At 42.4% G+C, this 23,031-nt stretch overlaps 2 protein-coding genes across 2 annotated transcripts in view; one reads left to right on the plus strand and one right to left on the minus strand.

The window, feature by feature from the left end:
• Positions 1-23,031, minus strand: part of LOC119964231 — a 901,051-nt gene that overhangs the window by 148,123 nt on the left and 729,897 nt on the right.
• On the plus strand, positions 12,576-15,283 carry LOC119964098 (putative C->U-editing enzyme APOBEC-4). The gene is made up of 2 exons (XM_038793405.1): positions 12,576-12,755; positions 14,090-15,283. Exon 2 carries the CDS (start codon positions 14,165-14,167, stop codon positions 15,281-15,283), a length of 1,119 nt encoding a protein of 372 aa, XP_038649333.1. The 5' UTR covers positions 12,576-12,755; positions 14,090-14,164.

Consider the following 23,031-nt stretch of genomic DNA (forward strand, 5'->3'; position numbering starts at 1 on the left):
TCAAAGTTCTGCTGCACTCCATATCTAGGATTCCTTGAACATTACACATTTAGTCTGCCAAAGTTTGAATATATAATGACAAACAGTAGAAAGCAAACACTTTTAAAGTGGAATTGGTTACTTGAAAAAGAAAAGCAGTTATGGGGAAATTGCAGGGGATTGGAGACTATCTGGATAGGTCTTTTAAGACCATAAGAAATAGGAACAGGAGCATGCTATTCGGCCCCTCGAACATGCTCTGCCATTCATTCGGATGCATATGAATTATTCCTGAAGCATATAGGCACAGATTTCAGAATTTGGGGAGACAGCCAGGCCAGACTTATGCAGAATTTGAAATGGTCAAGCAGCACAACTTTAATAGGTGGACGTGAGCATTGGGAGTTGAAACTGCCTATGAGGCTCTGAGAGAGGTAATTTTCCAAGAGGAATTTAAGAATTCTCCACCTTCTATAATAAGAACCCATGTTGAAGACCAGAAGATGAAAACTGCTAGGCAAGCAGCAATTATGGCTAACGATAATGATCTAATTCATAAATTTAAACCTTTGTTCTATTACCCTCATAATTTTGAAAAGGATGGGAAGTGGGAGAATGAGAGGAAAGCTAGTAATCAAGGTAGATAATGGATATTTGGAAATGCTAAGAGATAACCTCCTCAGACTAGGAAGAAAGGTACTGTGGGTGGAGGTGAGACTTGGAAGCCTAGGTGGCACCATTGTAATAAGTTGGGACATGATCGTTCAGCATGTTGGAATTTGCAAGGAAAGCTCATGGGATTTGTGGGTGTTTATAGGGAGGATTCTGAAAAGGGCACAAAATTGGAGAATACTATGGCGCAGGCCATAGCGTTAACTGGACTTAGGAAACCTGAGGTAAACAATGTAGTGGGAGCACGAATGAGTAGGATGAGAGATATGCCAGTTTTATGTCTAAGTGGAAGGTCACCCCGTTTTCCTCAACTGATGTAGCCAAATCCGTAATGATTTTAAGGGCTACAAGGGCTACTCAAACTCGAGTGCTGGAGAAGGATTTGGTTTTCCCTCCAGAGAGTGCAGTGAAAGCTGAGGTATTAGCGAATGGGATATGTGGAAGCTGTATCCCCATTCCATTATATGAAGTGCAATTGGAGTGTGACTTAGTGTCAGGTCCAGTAGTTGTTGGAGTGGTCAAGGAATTTCCAGTGGAATGGGTAGACTTACTTTTAAGGAATGATTTAGCAGGAGTGGAAGTAGTAGTTCACCCAGGATTACGGATAGTTCGGAGGAAGTATTTCAGAGAGTACATGAGATGCTAACAGTAGGGCATGAGGAGATAGGAAAACTCATTGGGCAGTAGATGATTCAAAGAGAGATGTTGACAGCTGTTGATCAAATTACAGTGGTACTGAACCAGATTCTGCGCAAAGGGTGGAGGCCCTTTGGCGCTGGTTGGCATGGCGCCAACCACTCCAGCACCGGCCCAGCCCCTGAAGGTGCGGAGGATTCCGCACCTTCGAGGCGGCACACGCCGGAAGGGTTCACGCCACTCTTTGGCGCCAGTACGGCCTACCTGTCGGATACCGGAGAATCACGCCCATCGTGTTTCAAGTGATCATTTAAATCCTTCTTAAATGTTGTGAGGGTTCCCGCCTCTACCACCATATCAGGCAGTGAGGTCCAGATTTCCACCAACCTCTTGGTGCAAAGGGTTTTTCTTCAAATCCCCTCTAAATCATCTGCCACTTCCCTTAAATCTATGCCCCCTGGTTATTGACCCCATTACTAATGGGAAAGGTTTCTTCTAGTCTACCCTATTAATGCGCGTCATAATTTTGTACACCTTACTTATACTACCTTCAAACACTACACCAATACAGTTCGGATCTGCGTATCAACAAGTACCAAACATTGTAAGTGCTTAATAAAAAGCCACTGTGTTGACAATTTTACTGGACCCAATTTTGGGGATGTAACCAATTTGGAAATAGGGCTTAACCAGTATCTCGAAGAGTCACAACAGGACGTCCCCAAAATCAATTGTCTCTTAAGTTAGACCAATGCTTGATGATGGGGGAAGTCTGGCCAGATTTTACTAAAAGTACTATTAGTGTTCATCCACATTTCCCCAATTTCAATTCTCTTCCCACATCTAGTGGTGCACTAAGGCAGATTTTGTCTGTTTCCATAGCTAGTTATTCCTGGAACAAGTCGCTAGTCTGTCACCAGAGGCTTATATCTTGAGGGGCACCACTCTGCATCAAACCCTTACCACCTGCCATTGGCGTGTTAGAAGGTTTTGCAGGTTGACACTTAATGTGTTTGGCCATGTAATGAAATCACTTTCCTTGGCCATTAAGTCCTGGGGTGGGACTCAAACCCAGACGTTCTGGGGCCAGGAGCAGTGAGCACTATGCTACGAACTGAACCACAAGACCGGCCCACTTTGAGAGCAGAGTAAAAATCAACAACTATTAACATTTCAGAATTTTAAATTAATTACATTAATAAATGCACAAGACTGTAGATAGCAGTTTTCAGCACAAAACTAGCATCACATTGAATTAAACAGTGGGCGGGATTCTCCGGCTGCGTCCACCAGGTGACCAAAGAATCCCACCCGAGGTCAAAGGAGTTATCCATTGTTCGCATCTTGCTCGTGATGTTCTTGCGGCGGATGAAACAGAAGAATCCAGCCCAGTGTTTTAAGTAACTTTTCTAGTTCTTGTACAAAAACAAAGCAAAGGGCGGGATTCTCCGTAGTCCGACGCCGAAATCGGGATCCGCGATTGGCCAGAGAATGGCTTCCCACACCGGAATCGGGGTCAGGCGCCAGTTTGACGCCAGTTCACGAGGTTCCGCCCCTTCCAAATTGGCATAAGTGGACCGCGGGCACCCGCAACACTGTTGGCGCGCCATCAGCCAGCCAACCCCGTGAAGCTCCGCCCCTGGTGGACCTAGTTCCCAATGGCACGGGCCACGTGTGGTCCCAGCGGTCGCAAACCTGACGTTCCGGCTGCGGACAGTGACAAGCGCGCCACACTCAGCTGGGGTCCGTGCCGCTGGCCAGGGGGCTTCTGCTAAGGCTGGGGGAAGTGGTGGGGGGTGGCCAGAGAGTGGGCTGTGAGTTTGGGGTGGGTGGGTAAGTGGTCCAGCACGGCGGGCACCATTTTTCCCCCGCGGCCGGTGGGTGCATCGGTGTGCGTGGCTGCAGGTTTTCAGCCCTGTGCATGTGCATCCCAGGACCCGGCGATTCTCTGGCCATTCTCTGCGCGATCCGCAGGTGTTCCAAGCAACGTCGGTGCAAGCCCCTCACCGGTACCGGAATTGGGATGGCAGGGGGAAGGGTGAAGAACAACTGCAGAAAGACCATATTTGCACTGATGAATGCTCGCACACCAGAACACAATGAGGTTTCCTTTCCAAAGATGCTGCCAAGACCTACTCAGAACATTTCCAACATTTTCTGCTTTTTTGTCATATTTCCAGCATCCGCAGTATTTTGTTTTTGTGATGTTTGTGACCCATGATCTTGCCCATCACCCTTAGTCTTGCCAAGATATGAAAATCCGCAGCAATTTTGAAATTCAGCACTTTAGTTTGACGAAAAAAATACATTCACAGAAGACTACTTATCCACATTAATTTCCTAAATGGCAGTTGCCTACAGTCACAAAACAATCCAGGCACCAAAACATTGCTTCTGCTGTATCATTTGAAGATGAACTCAGTAAACCTCAAGACCCCCCCCAATGTAATAACTCAGCTTTGATTCCTACAAATGTCAGCGACTTAATCCCACAGATCTATCAGTTTAATCAGTTTACAGTTGGACCTAGAAATTCCACCCGTCATATTCCTCTGCTAGGCCAGTGTGAATGATGCACAAAAGAACATCTAGTACTTGACTCGTTAAAATAATTTATTGTTGAAAAAATTGCGTGGTAAAGATAACTGGAATAAATATATTACAAACTACTAAAACTAACCAACTAACTATACCACAAGCACAACTTACTCCCTACTCTCGCGACATAGAGCTGCACGTTACACTTATACTGCCACCTGCTGGTCGGATGTCGTGTACAATATTATACACAGAATTGCTTTATGCATATTATCACACCTCCTATCTCTGCTCATATAGAAGCTTGACATTTAGTGACAGCTTAATTTTGCTGTCCAGGTTACCCTAGCAGTATATCACCAATGTGCTGCCATAGTCTTGTAGGAATGATTTGTTGGAAGTGTCACCAATACTGTTCTCAGCAGCACAGGAATAGATTCCTCTGATGCAGCAAAAAAGGTTCTGATAACCTATTTGCTAATTATTTGCCACTATTCTGATTTTGAATGAAAAGGATCTTTGGCTATAAGGTACTTACTATGAATGGTATGTATTTATTATTGAAAGAGTTATAGGGAATTCTGTTTTTGAGAGGATGGATGAAGCCAATCATTTCTTGAGGTGCCTTTCACTTAATTTGTTGTGCGTAATGCACGCATGTGGAAGTGTTTGAGATGGAATTTTTAATCTTTTAATTGATTTCCGATTAGGCTGAACTTATCTTGACATCAAATTCTGTCCTTCATAGCACCTTTTATGATGCATGGGATGGCACTGGCCTGATCAGAATGTTGTTACTCAGATTTTGCAATCCAGGAGTACCCATTCTCTCAGTGTAACAAGACAGTAAATATAGGCGAAGGGAATTTTGAGTATGGGCGGCACGGTAGCACAGTGGTTAGCACTACTGCATCACCGCTCCAGTGACCTGGGTTAAATACCGGCCTTGGGTAACTGTCTGTGTGACGTTTGCACGTCCTCCTTTTGTCTGCATGGGTTTGCTCTGGGTGATTCCCTCCCAAGTCCAAAGATGTACAGGTTAGGTGGATTAGCCATGCTAAATTGCCCCTTAGTGTCCAAAGGTTTAGGTGGATTACTGTGTTACGGGGATAGGGTGGAGGAATGGGCTTAATAGGGTGCTGTTTCCAAGGGCCAGTGCAGACTCGATGGGCTCCATCTGCACTGTAAATTCTATGAGCACAAATTACTCGAAGTTTAAGATTACAAAAGTGTATTTTTTATTTCTGTTGTTCGCAACCGTACATCAGTCCAATTATCTCCTATTGATTCAAATGGACTTTGCCACTATGTGCCAGCTGGAACACTTAGTTCTCTGCCGTATCACAAGTGGCTGCTCCAGCTGAGGCACTTCCTGTACATGTGTTGCCTAATGCATTCAGCATAATTTGAGGCAATCCAGCTCCCTAGGAGCCAGTGAGACCCATAGTCAACTGAGCCGATATTTAAACATTTTAATGAGCAATCTGGAGTATGAAATGTGAGTGACACCCACATGCATCTGACAATGGCATTCAGCAAGTGGAACCTCACTCTTCCCGTTAAGCTGCAGTTGAAAACAAATGCTTTTCACAGCAAAGATTGCTCACTTGCCTACACAACAGGTCACTCCGCTGCCAACACCACTTGGTGGCAGGTCAATGATGGGATTTAACATTTATACTTAGTTATGACAAATTATCAAAACGCTGTAGACTAGTTTTTGTACCCCAAATGAAGTTGACAACAGATCAGAAAAAGCACACAAATTTAAGTAATTTACAACACAGAGGCTGTTGATGAATAACCAGCTCCAGATAGCAAAACCCAGAAACATCCTACCCATAACAACTTGGTTGCTCACTGCTTAGCTAGTTGAGCTGCAAATTTGAGGAACAGATATTTCCCCACACAAGCTTAAGTGTTGAAGATACACCCATGAACCAACTGCAAAATCGCAAAAGTTACATATCTCCCATTCAGACCAACAGAGTATGAACTCATCTCCTATTCCATAAACATTAACTATTCTCTTCCTCTTTAAAATAGAACATTTTCCATTGTTCTAGCAAATGTACCATAGAGAAAATATTTGCAAGCAACTACACAAGCCAATAAATATGCTGCTCCATTATCCTTCCATACTTGAAAACAAAGACTAATAAAACCAATATCTTCTCCACAGGACAGACACACTTTTAAGAAATGTAGAAATGGGCAAAATATGTGTAAACCCACATTCTATTTAGGATTTGGTACAGTTCTGATGAAATGAGGTCACCTTGATGATGGACAACAAGACAATATAACTCTACACAAAATAAGCATAGGTATTTTAAATTATTTTAGTTCTATTTCTAATGTGAGCCACATATTCCCACATAAGGTTAAGGTGTGGTATAGGAGCAGAATGCTGCAAGCATTCTTATTCATCTGAATATGATGTGGAGATGCCGGCGTTGGACTGGGGTGAGCATTCTAAGCATTGTCTGGCATCTTTGAATTTGTCTATATAGATGTTTCTGGAACATACCTCTTCCTTCACCTGAGGAAGGAGCAGTGCTCCGAAAGCTGGTGTTTGAAAAAAACATATTGGACTTTAACCTGGTGTTGTAAGACTTCTTACCATAATTGTCAATGCAGAGCAAGGCCTAATGAGTTGCAGATTGGAGTCTGCAGATTTGAGGACATGGTTGGTGCGAGGAACATCAGTTGAGTAGTCAAGGGTAGAAATAGAAAGGAATTAAAACATATTTCAATAAAGTTTATGGAAACAATTAATCTTGACTCGTTTTGTCTAGTTTCTGGCTCAATCTTTCCCCCCTTCACAATTCAGGAAACAAAATCAGTCTTATCCAAAAAATGTGAAGGTGTCTTTGGACAGCCTTTGTACCTTTTTTTTTGGTAAGGACATTGTGTTAAAAGAACTCACAAATATACTGCCGCTTTATATAGAGTACTTTGCAAGCAACTACACAAGCCAATAAATATGTTGCTCCATTATCCTTTCATAGTGCCAATTGATGTGTAGGTACCAGAACAATCATCTAGGTCATTCATCATCAGATACAAATGACATTGGCAACACAGACTGATGAGGAATTAGTTTATTTCTTTGCGTCATTAGGAGTCTGTTTACCAGATGGTAAATAGAAAAGTAACTACTACCAGCATTTTGGCTGAAATGTACTTTGAATGAAATGCTTAACAGCTTAGTAATCCTCACTGGGATTGAAATATTTTTAAACTGCATATTTGAGAGAAAGATACTTAAAGCCAAAACGATCTTGCTGGCACATTCGTAAAATAATTAATCTTTCTTACTACATCCATTCTTCCTGTTTTAGAAGTGCCAGGTCCACACACATTTATTTTTCCAATGCTCAGGTTTGTAGTGTTAAGATAAATGCCAAGCTTCAACTGGAATAAATATCACAGAATCCCTACAGTGCAGAAGGAGGCCTCTCGGCCCATCGACTCTGCACCGACCTTCCGAAAGAGCACTCCACCCATCCCTGGACACTAAGGGGCAATTTATCACAGCCAATACACCTAACCCGCGCATCTTTGGATTGTGGGAGGAAATTGGAGTAACCGGAGGAAATCCACGCAGACACGGGGAGAACGTGTAAACTCCACACAGACAGTGACGCAAGCCGAGAATTGAACCCGGGTCCCTAGCGCTGTGCTGCACCACGACGTTCAGGGTGTTGTCAATCACTGCCTACTGCACAACAAACTTAAATTTAGACATGAAATAAGCCAAGATGGTACACCACAGATTCCTGAAATGACAGATAAGTTAACAAAACAAATCAAAGATCAATTGTTGGAAAGCTTCAAATGGGAGATAGTACAAAATAAATACATTCCTTTAAGGTTAAAAAGTGGCATATTAAGCAATTGAGGTCCATGAATAATAGTGAGAGATTAAAGTAATCAGCACTAGATAAAATGAAGGCTCCCAATATAGAAAATAGCCAAGATATTAGAAGTAAAAGAACCGTGGTAACATTAAGGTTATGTTACTGGACTAGTAATCAAGAGGCCTGGATGAATAATTGAGAGACAAAAACCCATTATGGTAATTGGGATATTAAATAAATCTGGAATTTGAAGAGAACTGGTCTCAGCAATGATGGGCATAAACTACTGTGAAAAATGCATCTGGTTCGCTAAAGTCCGTCAGGGAAGGAAATCTGCCATCCTTACCTGGTCTGACCTACGTGTGACTCCATACCCACAGCAATGTGGTTGATTCTTAACTGCCCTCTGAGTGGCTGAGCAAGCCATTCAGTTGTATCCAAGAAGAAGGCCCATTACTAACTTCTCAAGGATAATTAAAATTGGGCAATAAATACTGACTTTAACTGCACTGGCCACTTTCTGTTAATGAATTTAAAAGTATTCGAGAAGTTAGATCCACTTGGTAATGGAGAGGAGGCATGTTAAGAGATATTAAATATTTTGGTATTTAAACGATAGTGACAGTAAGACAGCACCTTTCTAATCCGCAACCTCTACTGCATAGAGGAACAGGTGCAGCAGATGGATGGAAACGCTCCCCTCAAAGACACCCACAATCATGACTTGAAAATATATGGGTGTTCTTTCTTTATTGCTGGGTCAAAACCCCGGAGTTCCTTATCTAATAGCACTATGGATGTACCTACACAATATGGACTGCAGTGGTTGGCGAGGGCAATTAGGGATGGACAATAATGCTAGGCTTTGCTTAAATGAATTGAAATAATGGGCAATTAAATGGGGCGAGTGTGAACAAAAACGTTTTTGGAACAATACACAGAAAGCTGCTGAAGGGGATGAGTGAACATTGATTGATACTGAGGGGATCAATTGCAGAATCCCCCTGAAAGTGCAATTGAGAACAGAAAATATCAATTATAAAGCCCTTATGATGCCTCATTTGTAAATTCCAATATATTGATAAACCATTACAAAATATTGACTAGGCCACAGTTAAGAGTATTGTTTGCAGTTTCAGCTGCTTCACAAGTACATTACAACCATAAAGTATATTTATCGTTATTGGTATCAGTCCTTTGTGGCTACACCCAAGGGTGTCTGTCACTTCTGTATTTAACACTGTCTGTTGTGGCTGTAGAGGCTGTTTTATGACTGGCAATCCTGTCCACAACTGGCACAGCTGAATGGTGTTGACTGATGTTTTCTTCTTACCGCCGGTCTCTGTTTTCTGCCATCTGGCCATTTCTTTTGTCTCCTGCTTCTCCCATAGCCTTCCTGCTTGTCTCCAAGCAGCCGGGTCAATAGAGATGTCTTCCCATACATCATCTCTGATTCCAGTGAACTTGAAGGCTCGCTTGCAGAAATCCTTGTATCGCAGATGCGGGTGACCTGTCCCATGTCTCACTACACCACATACTCACCATGTCTTTGGGGATAAGGCCATCATCCATTTGGTTCACATGACCCAGCCAATGGAGTTGCCATCGAATCAGGAGGCAAACATGCTGCTCCTATGCTTGGCACTGTGTCATGCCAGGAGATGCCCAATGTTAATCTGAGGCAGCAAAAGTAGAAGCTCAGTGGTTAGCACTGCTGCCTCACAATGCCAGGGACCCGGGTTCGATTACAGTCTTGGGTGGCTGCCTGTGTGGAGTTTGCACGTTCTCCCCGTGTCTGCTCGAGTTTCCTCTCGGTGCTCCACTTTTCTCCCACAGTCCAAAGATGTGAAGGTTAGGTCGATTGGCCATACTAAATTTCCCCTTAGTGTGTCCAAAGGCGTGCAGGTTAGGTTACAAGGAAAGGGCGGGAGAGGACAGGAGACTGGTCCTTGGTAGAGGTGCTCTTTTGGAGGGTTGGTGCAGAGGCAATGGGCCAAATTACCTCCTGCTGCATGGTAGGGATTCTATGGAAGATACAAGGATTTATTTTCTTGGCTTGCCGAAGTTGTCCATGTCTCACTATTGTAAAGGAGGATGCTGAGAGCACAAGGCTGGTATGCACGGAGCTTTCTATTTTCGGTTAGTTAGCTGTTGGTCCACACTTGGCTTCTCAACTTTGACATGACAACTGTGGCCTTGGCACCTGGCCATGTTGAGAGATACGGGTGTTGGCATGTGGTGTAGGGTGGGGTGCGAGGGGGCTGCCGGCGGTGCGATCGCCCTCTGGGGGGGTGGGTTGGGGTGTGTGGGCCAGAGGTGGTGCCAGGAGCACGGAGCTGGTGACTCACCATGTCTGGCCAAGGGGGTTGCCCATCCTAACCCAGGACTGCCTGCTGGGCTGCCTGGTGGGTGCCACATGTGGGGGCATGATGGGTGTGGAACGAGGGTGGTGCCATAGGTACATGGCTGGTGACTCACCTTAGCCCCCTTGAGAAGGTTGTGCGCTTTTTCCGCCGCTGCTGCCTGGTCTTTGCAGTGAGGTCCATGACTCTCATGGCCTCTGTCAACTGCGTCCAAGCCCAGTTGACATTGGGGGGTGGCAGCCGCCTTCCCATCCCGGGAACAGGGTGTCCAGCCTCTCCTACACGACATCCAGCAATACTTTCAGCTCCGCATCCAGGTAGACCAAGGTCCTGGAGCGTGTTTACTGTGTAGCAGATTAGACTTAGAAGTGACCTGATAGGTATGTACAAAATAATTAAAGGGCATTCTTGCTGGTAGATTATTTCAGTTTATTATCTCGGAGAGGAACAGTGGCACGATGGCACAGTGGTTAGCACTGCTGGCTCACAGCACCAGGGCCCCGGGTTCAATTCAAACCTCAGGCAACTGACTGTGTGGAGTTTGCACGTTCTCACCTTGTCTGCGTGGGTTTCCTCCAGGTGGTTCAGTTTCCTCCCATAGTCCAAAGATGTGCAAGTTAGGTAGATTGGCCATGGTAAATTGCACCTTAGTGTGTCCATAGATGTGTAGGATAGGTTACAGGGTTGCGGGGATAGGGCTGGAGAGTGGGTCTAGGTAGGGTGCTCATTCGGCAGAACGGTGCAGACTCAAAATGCCAAATGGTCTCCTTCTGCTCTTGAACAGGAACATCAGTTTAAGCTGTGTAAGAGCAGGAATAGACTGGATGTACTTCTCCCACAGTGAACGTTTAAAATAGATTGCCAGTTGATGTGGTGGGTGCTGGACCAGCTTGTCTTTTCCTGTCCTTATTGTGTGTTTATAGTTATCCAACCTGGATTATATGTGGAAATAAATCTGAATATGTATATATAATATCATCCTGTGGTTTGTTACTTCCAAGCAGAATTACTGGAATCCACTTTGCCTGCTATTGTACATCTCCAGGTCCAACACTCCTCATTACTTTACTAATTACATTGGTTGGATGGCTGGTTTGTGATGCAGATGCAATGTTCTCCCTGTGTCTGCGTGGGTTTCCTCCGGGTGCTCCGGTTGTTATATTACCCTTAGTGGTAATATGTTGTGTTCTTTGTCTTTTGTTCGCGAATGGTCCATTGAGTTGATGACAAAGAATCCACCAATCATCAGATTGAAACTAAACTAAATAATTGGATAATGATTAATTAAGCGAAGTTCGCACATGCTATAGTTAATAATAAAGTAATATTGAATCTGTCTAGTAGTGATCAATAATCTAAATGGTCACTAATAATAACCTCGTGTCAACTCTCTAATCTAATACTCTTCTCATCCTGTTCTCAGGTTTTCTTCTTCACGAACTACCCAGCATTCCCTGAGTTCTGATTTAAATACGGAGATATGGTGGTGCCCTCTAGTGTTTGAATTACACAGAGATGTAATAATTAACCCTTCACTAACTTGCCTAGATACATATCATTACACCGGTTTCCTCCCACAAGTCTCGACAGACGTCCTTGTTAGGTGAATTGGACTTTCTGAATTCTCTCTCTCTGTACTCGAACAGGTGCCGGAATGTGGCGACTAGGGGATTTTCACAGTAACTTCATTGCAATGTTAATGTAAACCTACTTGTGACAACAATAAAGATTATGATTATATTATTATAAAAAAAGAGCGGCTTCAATTCCCGTACCGACTGTGGTTATCCAACCTTGCCCCTCGCCTGAGGTGTGGTGACCCTCAGGTTAAGTCACAACCAGTCAACTCTCTCCCTCTCTCTCTCTCAAAGGGGAGAGCAGCTATAGTCATCTGGGACAATGGCGACTTTCACTTTTCACTCTTCCAAGCAATTGAACAATACCACCAAAAGGCTATAGCCAACACCAGGAGCCAATTTAAAACAAGCTGTAGTAATGACTTACCTGTAATAAAATTCTTACAAACGGCACATGTTTCTTGTCGCATTTTATCAAATTCTCTGACTCACCCTGAATGACAAGATTGATTGCCACATTTTAATACCAAAACCTAAAGACCTAGCAAGGAAACAATGGAGGAATTGAAAACCTCAAGTTCAAGGTGAAACCCACTCAAACCTTTGTTCTCACAATCCCTTAACTTGTGCAATTCTTTGTAACTGGCAGTCAGTCAGCCATCTATAACATTTTAAAACACACATCATTCAGTGAACTTTGTCGCATACAATGTGGCACTTCGCTTATCATTCTAGTTTTGAAACACTCAGTGATTCACGCATTTGTAGCACTGTGGTCTTATGATGGTGATTAAATTAGGTTAAGGAAACCTGGCAGAAATGTACAAGCTCTCTACATGAGGAACTGTAACCTAGAACAAAGTCTCATTGCCATGGAGTTTATTATCCATCCCCTTTGCTCATAAACAAAAGCTGCCCCACCCTTGCGAACTCACGAACCAAACAACTTCCCAAGCAAAAGGACAGAATCACAGGTGAAAGAAATATATGTTCGTAGGATCTACTGCAGATTTTCACTAACAGATGTCCAACATTTGGAATACACTTCACATTTCAAATGAATCGAAAAGACACCAGGGAACCAGGAAAACATGTTAATGAAGCTTAGCTGGGTCTCCTGGTTACAGGTAAACACTGGATAATTTATATTTTCACATTCAGGCCTAAGCCTATCATTCTAACTGTATTCAACAGTTTCATATTCAGATCATAATAGATTCACAGGAATTTATTTATCATGACTCCAGGCTTCAGTACTGCACTTGAGATTCAACACATTGAGTAATATAAATGCAGCACAGACAAAATTATTTATTTCTGGCTAGAAATTTAGTTGGGTGTCTCTCCAGCAATATATATATTTTACAATTGTTTTGCTACCAATTTGTTTTTCTCATTTTCATTTCAACACTGAAACATTGTGTTAGAAATTCCAGCGGATGAAGCTAATTACTCTTGCTACATTTGTGAATTCATGTCCCCATTTAAAAATTACACAGCTATTGATCATTTATTAATTATTTCTCAACCGAGGTGAACCTAAACGTTGCCAACTCTGATTGCATGTTTTCCTGAAGGTTTCGCCACAGCTGGTCAAACAGCTTCTCATTCCCTTCAGTGCCCTTTGTGCCTGGGAGGGAAGAGGGGAAACTGATTAAGTTAGGACATGCTGAAATGGGTTCATTATGTCCTGACAGTTAAGGTGAAGGCTGGCAGGTGAATGAACACAAAGGTCAATTGGGCAACATACCGAGAGCAACCGGCACTCATACAAGCTAAACCCAATGAAATGAGCTAAAACATTCAAGAGGTAGAGAGAAAGGGAAAAATGCCCATTCAAAAAAATAAGTCACACCTCACCAAAATAGGTAGATTGAAAAATCATGGAGGCATTTTATCCCAATCTATTCATGTGCAAAGCGAAAAAAAAAATAATGGTGTTATTGTCATTTTGTAGTGTTAGTACTTAATAAACTTGTTGCAATAACAGCCTTGTCTCTGCCGAGGTTCTGTACTGGGCTCCTATTACAGCATAGGAACGGGCCATTCAGCCCAACTAATTTGTACTATTTATAGTTTGCTCCAGTTCCATCTCCTGTATCTTTGTATTTTTTTTCTCTTCTAGCTTCATTTTGAAAGCATCCAAGCTATTTGCATAAATTACTTCCTGCAGAAATAAGTTCCAGATTGTAACCACTAAGTAATTTCTAATTTCCCTATTGAAATTATTAATAACTATCTTCTATTTATGGCCAATACAAAGGAAATGTTGCAGATGCTAGAAATCTGAAATGTAAAAAAATCAAAGTAATAAAAGAAAGGGCATTCTGACGGAAGATTTGACCTTCCATTGTCTACTTTTATTCTAAAATTGGAACAGTGACTGTTTTTCCTTCTTACATGAACAATGTAAAACCACTTTTCTGTGTATAATCAGCACCCATTTTAACTTTTCTTTCAGGAATACATTGCCCGTAAAGGATTATGATGTTGCAGTGAAAGTATTCTTTCCAAATGGTGAGGTGAACCAACCATCATGATGGCTGTTTATGAAGAATACATTGCTCCCCAGGGCACACTGGTGAAGCCTTACTACTGGCTGTATTTCACTGAGAGCTGTCCAAAATGTCCGTATCACATCAAAACAGGGGAAGAAGCACGTGTTTCCTACATTGAATTTTATGAAAGCTTTGGGTTTCCCTATGCTCAACCACAGTCTGGCAGGCATCTGATCTTTTATGAACTGAAGTTATCATCTGGTACCCTAGTGCAGAAAGGACAAGTAACGAACTGTACTTTGTTTCACCTTCATCCAGAATCTATCTTCTTTGATATAGATGGCTATCTGGATACACTCTTGTATTCCTATGAAAATATTGCTTACATTACTATCTACTCCAATTACACCCCGTGCAATGAAAGAACCCATTACTGCATGAACAAAATGTATGATTTCTTGGTAAATTATCCCAGCACGAGGTTGGATATTTATTTCTCTGCACTCTATCATACCGATGATAATTTTTCTGAATCTGGCTGGAATAGAGAAGCTCTCCACAGCTTGGCTTCACTTTGGCCGAGGGTTACCCTCAATCCCATCAGCAATGGGACATGGCTGACAATCCTTCATAGGTTTGTGAGCGGTGTGCCTCGGTCAACACTTTACAATCCAGTTCTGCCCGAGAGGGCTTTTGCAGACTTGAGGAATGCCCATCAGATAGCTGCCATCACTGGAGTTAACCCTGCTTACATAGATGTTGCACCCCAAGCAAAACAACATCAAAAGCGACTTCTTAAGCCAACGGATGTGGACATGTATCCTATTTCACAAGCACCGCTGCCAGTTATGAATAGAATAGCGTTAATAGTTCCACCCCAACTATACCAACCCTATATGAATTTTCCAAACAACTTGACATTGCCTTTGCACATACACCCACTTCAGCAACAGAACATTAAACCGAAGAATGTGGTGAGACATCTGGACATGCCCAACATATCGATGTGGAAACCATCAGCAACTCCATCACCACACAACATTCAATTAACTGAAACAGTGGACATTTTAGAAGCTCCAGTGAAGAAAAGAACGAACCAGTCAATGCAACAGAGGAAAAAGACAAGGAAAAGGGAAAAATCCACGAGAAGGAATTAGCTGACGAAAACAGCTCTTTCAGACTGGCAGAACTAAAACTAGATTCCTTTTATACAGCATTAAGGAACACTATCACTATCACTGCTTTTTCAGAAACTTTGCACAGGAAGTATAATAGAATATGCCATCAAATTTGTCAACTCTATTCAACCATTGTTGTTCGCCATGGCAGTTTCCATGTTTTTTGCCCACTTCCTTCCTATTTCACCCCACCTATAATACTCTCATTTCTCAAGTATCAACCTCCAAAGCAGTTCAGTTCCGATTGTATCTGCGGTCTCCTGAGCTGCATGTGAATTTCACATTCAGAAATCCTAAACAACAAAGCGTTTCCTGGGTCACTTTGGATGAACTTTGCTTGAATTCCAAGAATATTGGCGCTTATTCGGGATTCTCATACTGAAAGTGCTTGTGAACCTCCAGGAAATATATCCGAAGATTACCTAATCGATTAAAAATCATTGTTATTGTATGCTGGTGGATTTTTACAGGCCAGCATCATTTTCCTCAGCTGAAGCACCCAAAATTGAACTCAATATTCCATGTCACTTGATTGCTCTATAAAATTGCAGTAATGCTTTCTTGCTTCTATATTCTATACCTATTGGGCGCGGGATGGGGGGGCAGCTGGAATTCCGCCCCGCCGCTCCAACGCCGGCTGCTGAATTCTCCAATGCCGGTTTTTTGGTGGGTAGGGGGGGATCACGTCCCGCCAGGGGGGGCCGTTGCCAATGGACGTCCTGGCGATGATCTGGGCCCCAATAGGCCGTGCGGCCGCCCGTTTCCGGCCAGTCCCGATGGCGTGAAACACAAGGTCCATACCGGCGGGACCTGGCTCTGAGGGCAGCCTGCGGAGTCCTCAGGGGGGCACGGGGGGGGGGGTCTGGCCCCGGGGGGCCCCCGCACGGTGGCCTGGCCCGCGATCTTTCCCTCCGCACCGGCCTCTGTAAAGCTCAACCATGACTGCGCGGAGAAGAAACACCCTGCGCATGCGCAGGGATCACACCAGTTGTTGTGCGCTTGCGCCAGAGCACGCTGGCGCTCCCGCGCATGTGCCAACTCGTGCCAGCTGGCGGAAGCCCTTCGGCGCCGGTTGGCACGGCGCCAACCACTCCAGCGTCGGCCTAGCCCCTGGAAGTGCGGGGGAATCCGCAACTTTCGGGCGGCCCAACGCCGGAGTGGTTCATGCCACTCTTTGGCGCCGGTACCGCCCGCCCGCCGGTTGGGGGAGAATCCCGGCCATTGTGTTGGAGTCTATCTCATTAGTCTTTTTGATGAATTGTGCCATTCAAGCAAACTGATAAGGATAACAAGCCAAACCCTTCAGTCCCTTTCTTAATCAGATTCTCCACAGTGTAAGGTTTGCAACTTGCCAATCTATGGTTTACTTTGGAAAAAGGGGAATTGTCAATGAAGATCCAAAAGGCTCTATATAATGATCGTGATAACTGTTGCAACTTGATTATTTCAAGAGCTTGTCATTAGTGTAAAAAAAGCAATGAAGGGTAATCTGCCAGCATTACCTGGTCTGGTCCACATGTGACTCCAGATTAATGTGATTAACTCTTAACTGAAATGATGTGATAAGTCACTCAGTTCAAGGGCAATTAGGAAAGGGCAACAAATGCTGGCCTTGTCAGTGATGCCCACATCCCATGAAAATATAAGTACAATGGTATTAAAATCTCCAATTATCCTATTTTGTTCCATGAAAGTTAAAGTGAGGATAGCACACCACAACTTCAAACAGGATTAAGACATGTTAACACCCAACCTATTTCAAGAGTCTTGTTTTGGACTTAAACACGTCTTGATTAATATTGGCACTTCCTCTATCAACCAAGTTGGACAGATTGTGAAAGGTTTTGTAGGTGTATTAACCCTCACAGAGGTCACTGCATCAGGACTATCAGATTCCCTGTGACCTTCACTGAATACGAGCTTCCCCTTAACTGGGGATCAGATGACTAGTATGAAAACCCCAACAGAATCTTGTGTACCATAAATAAATCCAACCTTTGTTTTCTACCTACTTGGTCCATGTGTGCTGCTTTAGCGAATTCTATAGTAAGCTTCATATATCAATCACCAAATCAAGAGTTAATCTTCCTTAATTACAACAAATGCAGTTTAATTTTGTAACTTAATTTGTCAATTTGAGAGGAATACATGCAGTATTAAAAATAAGCCACATGGGAATGTAAAAACAAACAAACAGTCACCCGAGGTCAGAATGACGTGAGTGAGGAGTGCTAACCACTGTGCCACCCCAAAATTCAAACCACTCCTGGCAGCGGCGTCATGGAACTACTTGGACTGAATCTTGACAAAGATCACTGCATCTCTGTCCAGACCTTCTTTCCAAAACACACTCCACAAGGAAGTGTGCAACCAACTCTTCTACCCCACAGATGCCTCAAATGAATTTGACAGTCAGCTCAGGGAACCATCCAATAGGATCCATCATTTTCTTATGCCTCAGGGCCTAGAAGATGGTTACGAGCAGTGCGCTGCCTGATGGACTTGTGGTGAAGGTTGCTTTTCTTCACACACCTTTCTATGGGGGACAGGCTATACGGCACGGTCCAATTACTTGCTTTGTTTGTAAAATCAACATCATTGACAATGACATTGGTATTTGTGGAAACTCCTTGCTGAATCCAAGGGAAACATTACAGTGCACGTGTTTGACTGTAAAAATATCTCTTTAAGACTCATTTTCAAAAAATGTTAATTCTAACACATAATTACAAGACGATCCTGTAAAGTAAAAATCTTTTATTGCATCCTGTTTATCTTTATAAAACAAATTAACCAGTGTTTCCAGCCTGTCACAGCGTGTCAGGTGTTCCCTTTGATTTCTGGAGCTATTGTTATGCTTTATTTCTACCGCAACACGTATTGTCAGTTTACAGCTCTTAACACAGCAGATTCCCCAAGTGTAAATATCATAATGCTCTTCAGCCAAAAAGCTCCAGCAAATTGACTTGATTTGTGCTATGGAGTTAACACTGTAGTGTTGCTGTTCACTAAGTGGAAAGTTAGTGTGGGTGTGGAGCGGGCAGCTGAGTTGTGATGGAAGCTGAAATCACAGAGGATGAGGTGTCACCTGAAAGCTAGAGATATAATTCTGACCTCCAAGATGCCTTTAATATAATCCAATAAATAATAGCGAACACTTCACAATTTTGACTGTAATGTCAATTGAAGATTCCATTATAAATGTTACTTAAAACACAGGAAAATGCAATTTGATCAACATGGCAACTGCTGATAAATGTTGAAACCTTTTTTTTAAATGCAGCCCGATTGTCTGCTTCGCCAGATAGCAGCACTAACTTGAGCTCTTGCCAAATCTAACCTTAATCCTTTCATAAAGTCAGCAACAAACACTCAGGCTGCCGGGTTTTATTTATTTCTGTTGAAATACTGCAGTCATTTAGTCAGAACGTAGATAGGGGAAGACTAATACAGACTGATTAATTCACCAGACTTGCTACAGGCACTCATTTAATGTGCCAGCGCAATCAGTTTGAGTCCGCAACATTTAGAATTCAGGTTTCAGTCTTATTTAATGCAATCTTCACTCTACACTTATTTCTGTTCAATCTTATTCAGCAATGTATAATTCGACAAATCTGCTGACAATAATTGAGAGACAGCCCTGGAATGTGACAAAACAATCAGCTTTTACTAAAGTTATGAAAGCGAGAGGTGGCACAGTGAGAATTATCACTTTGTTTCAACATCTGTTACCAGAAGTTGTTACCAACTCCTTTTTCCATATGCTCCTATTTTCCTTTCACATCCATACTTCTTTTCACATCACAGATTTCTCTTTGCTTAACGTTTCACAATATTGGCCATGTAGGCCTTTTATAGCTTTTGATTTGAAGCATTCCAAGCAGGATGGGTTGAATGGCCTTCATCAATGCAGTAAGATTCAAGATCATCCCCTTTAGTTTGAGCTAACACCAGTACAAACGTTGTATCCAAATTAAAGCTATCTTTATCTTGCACTCATGTGCCTCAGCTCCATTTAAGCAAAGAGATATTTTTCCAATTCAATCAGTCACGGTGGACTCAAATGGGACGGTTAATCAAGAAGTATACATATTCTACCGACAGCACACATTTGAAAATGATTGTAGTCTATCATTCGAAGATCTGCAGCTATGAGGTTGCTGAAGAGATAAGGTCATAGATTAAAGATTGATTTTTAGGAAGAACAAAAAGCACTTTGCTTCTGAATAGTTTTGATTATCATGTCTGTATTGGAGTTAAATCTTCTCCACAAAAATCACTTTTCCCGATGGGGCTGCAGTGAATAAACAAAATTGACATTAATGTGCTGTTACCGACATTAAACAGTCTTCGAAGCTTGAGAGCCTTACAGTTCATATTCTTTCAGCTACTCCCCCTCCTTCCCCTCACCCATCAACTCAAACCTCTTTTCAGGCCTCACTGCCCTGCTGCTGAACCCAGCTCTGTCTCGTTTTTTTCTCTCTCGCCCATCCCTTCTCCCCTCTGGCTTTATCCAAATCGCCCCCATTTGAATGAGATTGAAGAAATGATTGAAAACGCATTCTTGGACGACAGCCAGCACTGCACTACTTTCCTGGACAGCAGAGGAAAGTTGGCAAACAAAAAACAAAGCCTTAAATACAAAACAACATCATGCCCTTGACTAAATGTTCTAAAAGGCAGACTGGGAGAGCGGGCAAGAACATAAAAGGTACAACTAAACAAAATACATGTGTTTGACCGCTAGACAAGTGGTTTCAAAAGCTTGCTTGCAAAAAATTTGATATTAGACTTTATGACTGGGGAACTGAATGGCCAGGTTGTGGGAATGTGCACATAAAGAAGCTTGTGAAAAAGCAAAGCAGCCACAGATTCCCAAGACACTACAGAGCCCAAGGACTCTATGCCTTCCACATTTCTTTTGGGCGAGATAAGCACTGTTCAATGCATAAAATAGCACCGCAGCAAGAAACTGGAACAATGGAGAATGGAATAAAAAAGGAACTCCTCTAACAAATTATAAAATGACACAAAAGTTACACTTTAAAGCTTTTCCAGTCACAGTCCTGCATTCTTTTATTTGAATTACTACAGTTTTACTGTGGAATAACACTGACTCCGTTATCACATGGATAATTACTGAAGGCATTGAGAAAGCTAAGAAGCTGTCACCCAAATGCATTTGTTTTATTCCTGTGCCTACATCCACTTTCAGCACTGGAATGGCTTGTGAAGAGTAAGAGACAATGCTGTGTGTCTTACTGATGTCTCAAAAACAACATTCCCCACTGTCTGTGTTGTTCTTGGCAGTGCTTCACAGCCTAGTCTGTATTGTAGGGAGTGAAAATAGAGCTGACTGCGGCACCATTTTAACCAGTGGTGTTTTGGGAAAAAAAATATTATCAAAATACAATGGAGAGGGCTGGGAGTTCAGAAACCATTCAGAAGTTAAAATGACAAACCGTTCTGTTTAATTCAAAATAAGGCTGATTAACCCAACAAACAAAACATTTTAGATGCTGTTGACTCAGAATTAGACAGACTTGCATTTACATAGCACTTTTCACAAGATCAGGAAATGCCAAAACACTTTACAGCTAGTGGTGCATAGTCACTGTTGCATTGCACAGCAGTGTGATAATGACTTGCTATAATGTGGTAATAATCTCTCCTTAATAAAAAGTGATGTGGGCAACGGTTAAACATTGACTAGTACTCCCATGCAGTGAAATATTACCTTGGGATCTTTGTACATCCACCTGAAGGGCAGATTAGGCTTTGGTTCAAAGTTTCATCCAAAGGATGATACCTCCGACAGTAGAGTGGTGCTGCGCTTGATTACCAGCCAAGATTTCATGCTGAAGCTTCTAGAGTGGGAGCTGAACCTGCAACCTAGCAAGCCACCCACTGAACCACAGCTCAGAAATAAACTGTTTTCAGTTGTATAAACAAAGGTAGTTTAGGCTTTCATCACGAGTCAATGCTGAGTTTAAGCGCTGCACACTTTGATTAAGGATGGGAGATGAATTGGGGAAAAAATTGTCTAGGCTGGAGAAGTCGGGAAAATAACTCGGGGACGCTTCCACTGATGGATTGGTAACTCTTGCTGGAAGGATGGACCTCTGGAAATAAGGCTAGAATTTAAATTCAACAAATAAATCTGGAATGTAAAATCAGTAATGGTGAACCATGAAACTATAATTGATTGATATTGGGACATTATCATAAATATAACTGCAAGAGTTAATGAAATGTCTAACTCACCCACAAGAGAGAGTTAAATGTAGAAGTATATAAGACATTGATGCTAAGCCTTATGGGGGAGAGGTTCAAGAGAAGGCGAGAGAACCGATTGAAGGAAAGAAAGTGTGAGTGAGAGCAGATCAGAGGTAATGTTATAGTTTAGAGATTAGTAGTAGATGAGTGTAGATTATATGTTTATTATCAATTGTGTATTACCTAGAGTAAGTGTTGAATCCAAATTAGTGTTAATAAATTGATAGCTTTGTTCAATTTAAAGTTATTTTGTGGTCTTTGTGAACACTACGCCATCCATCCTAACCTTAGCAACACAAAGAACATCACAGTGATAAAACCCCATATAGTCCACTAAAGAAATCTGCCATCCTTACCGCTGGTCTGGCCTACATGTCACTCTAGGCCCACAGCAATGCAGTTGACTCTTAAATTGCCTGGCAAGCCACTCAGTTCAAGAGCAATTAGGGATGGGTAACAAATGCTGACCATGCCAGTGATGCCCACATCCCATGAAAGAATAAACAACTCAGCTTAGTAGCAGCATAATACATTAGATTAAACATCGACTAAATGTGCAAACTCAAAGCAAAAACGTGTGACTGAAGTACATAATAAGAAATGAGAAACAAGCCAAGACTAAAATCTATTCTGAGAAGTTCTTAAATATAAATGGAGAAATTCATGCAAGATTACAGATGAGTGATTTCCAACAGGTGCATTATTCAAAGTTAATATTTCACTTCAAATAGTGCTAAGAAATCAGGGGCCATGCAGTCAAAGCCCATCCCTTTTATCGCTCTGAAACTGTACCTACCATTACATCACCAACACCACTCACGCACCATCACTCTTTTCCTGTCTAACCCAGTTATTTTTAAGCCCAGCCCAACTGTCAAAAGCAATAAAATTGTAAAAGATTTTAAACTGCCTTGCCCAGGTGGGCATCGGATTCAATGACAATGAGGGATGAATGTTGGCCTGGAGAGTGGGAGTGCTCCTTTGCTTCAGGACAAAGCAAGGAGCACTCCCACTCTCTGGGCCAACATTCATTCCCTCAACCAAAACCAATAAAAAAATTTTAAAAGACATATTAAGTGGTCATGCATCTAAATTACACGAGGGACCTTCCAGAAGCAAATTAGCTGTCACATTTTGTACACAACAACAGGGACCACACTTCAATCAAAATCGTTCACTGTGAAGCATACTGAGTTGCACCAAGGACATGAACGAGGCATTACATGTAAACCGCTATGGTCGTGTAGTGATTGAGCAACTGAATTAGTAATCCCAAAGCCTGGACTAATAATAATCCAATTTGAAAACTTGATATCAATTTTTAAAAAGCTGGTTTCAGTATAACATGATCATACAGCTATCAGGTGGTCATCATAACATAACTGCTTCACTGGTGTTCTTCAGGGGAGGAAGTCTGCTGTCTTTGCCAGATGTGGCCTTTGACAGTG

This window comes from Scyliorhinus canicula, chromosome 4 (assembly GCF_902713615.1).
Source record: "Scyliorhinus canicula chromosome 4, sScyCan1.1, whole genome shotgun sequence".
In the NCBI taxonomy this organism is placed as follows: domain Eukaryota; kingdom Metazoa; phylum Chordata; class Chondrichthyes; order Carcharhiniformes; family Scyliorhinidae; genus Scyliorhinus; species Scyliorhinus canicula.

What these genes read in the sequence shown, in the direction of transcription:
- LOC119964098 (XM_038793405.1), top strand. Translation starts at nt 14,165, where the DNA reads ATGATGGCTGTTTATGAAGAATACATTGCTCCCCAGGGCACACTGGTG.